This window comes from Carlito syrichta, unplaced genomic scaffold, assembly GCF_000164805.1.
Source record: "Carlito syrichta isolate Samal-C Ts95f unplaced genomic scaffold, Tarsius_syrichta-2.0.1 Scaffold309736, whole genome shotgun sequence".
Taxonomy (NCBI): Eukaryota; Metazoa; Chordata; class Mammalia; order Primates; family Tarsiidae; genus Carlito; species Carlito syrichta.
Window position 1 is genome coordinate 202,553 of NW_007253832.1, and position 5,879 is coordinate 208,431.

General features: G+C 46.9%; 1 protein-coding gene across 1 annotated transcript in view; it reads right to left on the reverse strand.

Moving 5' to 3' along the window:
• Nucleotides 1-821: 821 nt before the first annotated feature.
• LY6G5C (lymphocyte antigen 6 family member G5C) overlaps nucleotides 822-5,879 on the reverse strand; it is a 7,135-nt gene continuing 2,077 nt past the window's right edge. Inside the window, exons 2-3 of the mRNA XM_008067702.1 lie at nucleotides 3,768-3,935; nucleotides 822-1,055 (exon numbers count right to left, since the gene is read on the reverse strand). Of these exons, the coding sequence (XP_008065893.1) occupies nucleotides 892-1,055; nucleotides 3,768-3,935 (332 nt within the window). The 3' untranslated portion in view covers nucleotides 822-891. The remainder of the gene's footprint in view (nucleotides 1,056-3,767; nucleotides 3,936-5,879) is intronic.

Below are 5,879 nucleotides of genomic sequence, written 5' to 3' on the forward strand. Positions count from 1 at the left end.
GGAATGCAGTGGCTGCTCCCGGCCATCCCAGCCTCGACCTGCTGGGCGTGGGTGATCCTTCCGCCTCAGCCTTCCAAGTAGCGGGAATTACAGGCATGAGCTACCACGCCCGGCTGATTTTTTAAAAATTTATTGTAGAGATGAGGTCTCGCTGCCCAGGCAGGTCTCGAACCTGCGGGCTCCCAAAGGCACGGGATTACAGGCTGAGCCACCAAGCCCGGCTCTGTTTTGGAGTCGGAGTCTCACTCTTTTCTCCCAGGCTAGAGTGCAGCGGAACACTCACGGCCACCACAGCCTCAACCTGCTGGGCTCAGGCGATCCCTCCACCTCAGCCTGACAAGTAGCTGGAACCACAGGTGTGTGCCATCATACCCAGCTAATTTTTAAATTTATTATAGAGAGGGCTCACCAAGTTGACCAGGCTGGTCTTGAACCCCTGGGCTCAGGCAATCCTCTCACTGCCGCCTCCCAAAGTGCTGGGATTACAGGTGTATGCCATGCCTGGTATTTTGAAGCTCCCTCCTGCCAACCCAGCCCTCTGGAACTCTCTCATCCCCCACACTGCTCTGGTCTGACAGCACTTCTGAGGATGCCCAATAATTTGGCTTTCACTATAGGAGGCCTTCCATTTCCTCTTCATCTAGAGTTGAATTGGATACCAAGTCAGGGCAGGAGCAAAGTTCTTAGCTGCCCCCATGAGGCCTCCCTCAGCCTCCACCTCCGCTAGAAGAGAGACAAACCAAACAGTTTGCACACCAATTTATTTTGGCAGAACACCCAGGGGTTTGGGGCAAGAGAAGGAACCTGGGATGGGCTAGCTGAGCCCAAGTAGAAGTCAGGAGGATGGCTGAAAACTGGTGGCATTTTACTCCAAGGGTCTCTGCAGTCGTTCTAAGTAATATAGTACATTCTATTTTGAGGATTATTACAGAAATCCAGGAAGCAGCATTGAGAGAAAATCCAGAAGCCAGACACCGGAGAATTGCGGGTATGTGAACAATCACTCATCTGTTCCTTGCTGCGGCAGCCACTCACCATAATGTCAGAACTGCTGCCTGGGGAAGGACCACAGACACGTGATACAGAGGTCCCCGGGTGAGCCCCAGGGGCCCAAATGCTCTTATCCCCTCACTCCAAGTAGACTTATCAGCATTACCCCTACAGCCTGCCCTGGACCAAAAAAAAGAAAAGATTCCTGGACTTGGTCAGGGGTAAGGAGCGTCCAGTGAGTCACCAGCCATGGAATTCTGCCCCATGGAAGATTGGAGGAAAGAGCCATTTGAAATGCAACGGTTGGAGGAGGAGGAGTTGAGACTTTCAGAACCAAGTAGGGAGAACCAGCATCGTGGGGGTGATGAAAGAAAAAGTTGGGAAAATGTTTTGGAGGTTTGATTGCAGAAAGGACGTATTTGTCATTTTTTTTTCTTTTTTTTTTTTTTGAGTTGGAATCTCACTCTGTCGCCCAGACTGGAGTGCAGTGGCCACTTCCGGCCACCACAGCCTCGACCTGCTGGGCTCTGGCGATCCTTCCACCTCAGCCTTCCAAGGAACTGGAACTACAGGCATGCGCCACCACACCTGGGTAATTTATTTATTTATTTGTTTATTGTAGAGACGAGGGCTCACCATGTTGCCTAGATTGGTCTCAAATTTGTGGGCTCAGGCAATCCTCTTGTCTCTGCCTCCCAAAGTGCTGGGATTACAGGTGTGAGCCCAGCTTATCATTTATTTTCTAGACCAAAAGTAAGAGACTAAATGACATCTGCTGCTGTTGTATATAGTAGATGGAGGGAAATCTCTGTTCCATGTCCCAAGAAGTCATGTACACGAATGTTCATTGCTGCCCTGCTTGAGAGGGCAAAAAATTAGAAAGGACCTAAATGCCCATCAATAGTGGAATGGAGAAATCAGTTCCCATATGCTTATGCCATGGAGTACTATGTAGCTGGTCAACAGAACAAGGAAGCTGTTTACAAACTGATGTGGGAACAAAGTTCCCCAACTATGAAGTCTAAAAAGCAAGTCCAGCTATGTGCAGTGGCTCATGCATGTAATCCTAACACTCTGGAAGGCTAAGGGGAAGATTGCTTGAGCCCAAGAGTTTTAGACCAGCCTGGGCAACATAGCAAGATCTTGTCTCTACAAAAACTCAAAAAAAGGCCAGGCACGGTGGCTCACGCCTGTAATCCCAGCACTTTGGGAGGCAGAGGCGAGAAGATTGCCTGAGGTCAGGGGTTCCAGACCAACCTGAGTAATATAGTGCAACCTTGTCTCTACAATAAATTTTTAAAAATTAGCTGGGCGTGGTGGCACATGCCTTTGGTTCCAGCTACCTGGAAGGCTGAGGCAGAAGGATCACCTGAGTCCAGCAGGTCCAGGCTGTGGTGACTGTGAGCAGGCCACTGCAGTCCAGTCTGTATGACAGAGTGAGATTTTGACTCAAAAAAAAAAAAAAAAAAAAACTCTAAAAAAATTAGTCAGGCATGTTGGCACACACCTGTAACTCTAGCTACTTGGGAAGCTGAAGTTAGAAGATTGCCCAAGCCTAGGAGTTCAAGGCTGTGATGAGCTGTGATTGTGCCACTGTACTTCAGCCTGGGTGGCAGAGCAAGACGCAATTCAAAAAATAAAATAAAAAGCAAGGGCAAAATAATGTTTACAGTGGTATGCTCCTGTTTGTGTGTGTGTGTGTGGTGTGTGTGTGGGGGGGTGATAAAAGTAAACAGAATTTTTGTGTAGGGTGGAATGTGCACAAAGATTGCAGAAAAGACGATCCAGAAAGTCAAAAGAGTGGTTATGTGAACCAGGTGGGTTAGAACAGGAGTGGAAGGTGGATTTGCCTTGGCAGTTTTGTATTGTATACTCTGATATTTGAACCATGTCAATGCATCAGCTATTTAAGGAGTATAATATAAGGATCTGAGTGAAGGCTTCTTTATGCACTGGTGGTTAAGAGCACCATCTCTGGAGTCACTACCAATTCTGATTCAGCCTCTATGAGGTTCGGGCAAGGTTATTGGCCTTTCTGTACTTCTGTTTCCTCATCTGTAAAATGGAGATAATGATAATACCTGCCTCCGAGGATTGGGTTTAGAATAGTGCCTGGCACATATGTGTTGTGTGTTCTTAACTTTAAAAAGGCAAGGGAACAGGTAGAAGAGCAGGCATGAGGAAGGAGGAAATGTATTAAATAGTCAATTTCTGGTAAGTTGAAGATGAGGTAGAGATGTCCAATAAATAACTGGACATGAGGAAAGCCGTTTGGCATAACCTTCAGGTTCAAGTGAAAGCAGTGTGTGGCAGCTGGTTGAAGTCAGGGATGCAGATGAAATCCTCTGAGGAGAGTGTATGGAGTGGGATGACAGCTAAGGACTAAGCCTTGGTGATCGTGAACCACTATGGATCAGGGAGAGAATAAGACATGACTGTGAAGGAGCCTGATGAAGCAGTGGAAGATGCAGACGAGCGACACTGACAGGAACTGCACTGACAGATGGGGAGCATACAGCTTGAGGACAGGCTGGGGCATCTGGAGATCTTGAGGGTCCCCTTCATGGCTGAGTACTGTGAAAGGATGGAAGGCAGTCAGCTGTGGGCTGAGGAGGGAAGAAAGTGGAAGTGGAGATATGGAGTGGCTCCAAAGGAAAGGAAAGAGAGTGATGGAACAGTGTCTTAGGGTTCTGGGAACAAGACTTGGTACAGCTTAGGAGGCAGAGAGTGGTTCAGTTTAGGAGAGCATGGGCCTGTGAGGGAAGAAAGTAGCTTACTGTTCTTTATATGAAGAGTGATGCAGCTGCTGCCAACTGGGGTGAGGCAGATGTCAGATCCCAGAAGGCACCCCAACTCCTTAGTCTCAAAGAGGCATCGATAGCAGCGCAGGTATTTGGGGAAGTGAGGTGGTTGAGGAGGTTCCTGATTTATAGGAATAGGCTTACCTAGAACACAGAGAAGTGCTGATCCCAAACCCTCCCAGTCCCCAGCTCCCTCCCACCTGATTCTAAGCTGGTCAGCTCCACTATTCCCTTCCTACTGTCTCATCTCAGAAAACCATAAAATCACCACTTTTTTTTTTTTTTTTGAGTTGGAGTCTCACTCTGTTGCCCAGGCTGAAGTGCTCTGGTACACTCACAGCCCACCCCAGCGTTGACCTGATGGGCTCTGGCGATCCTTCCACCCCAGCCTTCCAAGTAGCTAGAACTACAGGCGCGTGCTACCATGCCCGGCTAATTTGATTTATTGTAGAGATGTCTTGGCAAGTTGCCCAGGCTGGTCTTGAACCCATGGGCTCTGGCAATCCACTTGTTTTAGCCTCCCAAAGTGCTGGGATTATAAGCTGAGCCACCAAGCCCAGCTATTACCAATTCTTTAAAGCCATCTTTCATCCTTATGAAAATCTTCATTGTCAGCCGGCGCAGTGGCTCAAGCCTATAATCCCAGCACTTTGGGAGATGGAGGAAAGAAGACTGCCTGAGCCCATGGGTTCAAGACCAGTCTGGGGAACATGGCGAGACCTCGTCTCTACAATAAATCAAAAAATTAGCTGGGAGTAGTGGTGCATGCCTGTAATTACAGCCATTTGAAAGGCTAAGATTAAGAGAACAAAGAGAAAATTGGAAGAAAATATTTGTGTCATTTTATTTTAAAATCAACTTCTTAAGATATAATTTACACACAATAAAATACAACATTCAAAAATGTAAAAAGAAAGAAAGAAAGAAAGAAAGAAAGAAAGAAAGAAAGAAAGAAAGAAAGAAAGAAAGAAAGAAAGGCTAAAGTGGAAGGATCACCTAAGCCCAGCAGATTGAGGCTGTGGTGGCTGTGAGTCTGCCACTGCATTCCAGCCTGGGTGACAGAGTGAGACTCCGACTCAAAAACAAAAATCTCCATTGTCTGCACTTATACCTCCAGAGTGAGGAACTCATTAATTTACTTATTATTTTCTTTCTTTTTTTTTTTTGAGTAGGAGTCTCACTCTGTTGCCCAGGCTGGAATGCAGTGGCATACTCACGGCCACCGCAGCCTTGACCTGCTGGGCTCAGAGGCAATCCTTCCACCTCAGCCTTCCAAGTAGCTGGAACTACAGATGCATACCGTCATGACCGGCTAGTATTTGTGATTTATTGTAGAAACAAGGTCTCACCAAGTTGCCCAGGCTGGTCTCAAACCCCCGGTGTCAGGCAATCCTCTTGCCTCAGCCTCCCAAAGTGCTGAGATTACAGGCTGAGCCGCTGCGCCCAGCCCCTTTTCTTTTTTTTCTATACCAACCTTTCTTTCAGAACATGATGCAAGCCCACTGGCTTCTTGCAGACTTCCCGACCATTGTAGGCTAAACTAGGAGTTCCTCCTCCCAGGAAGAAGGTCTACCATTTCTCCCTCCACAATTTCAGCACTTCATTACCAGCTCTTACAGTGTGTCTTGTCTTCTAACAAGGTAGCAGGTCCCTTCAGAGCAGAGACAGGACTTTCTACTTATTTTGTAAATTTACAATCTGGTCAGTTCTGAACACATGTAGACTAGACAAATAATTGCTTTTCAGGAGAATTCTGGTCCTGCTATGGCTCCTTTTCTCTCTGCTGATGGAATCCCCTAGGCCATGGAACTAAAGTCTTTTTTATATTGCCTTGTTACTGCTATATGGTCAATAAATTCATTTTTGCTTTTTTTTTGTAGAGACAAGGTCTCACTATGTTGCCTAGGCTGGACTCTAACTCCTGGGCTCAAGCAATACTCCCACCTCAGCCTCCCAAAGCCTCCTAAAGTGCTGGGTTACAAGTATAAGCCACTGTGCCTGGTAGGTGCAATAACTTTTTATCAGTGACTTTCTTTTTTTTTTAGAAAGCAGGATTTATTGAGAGGACAGAAAAGCTCCCACAGTGGG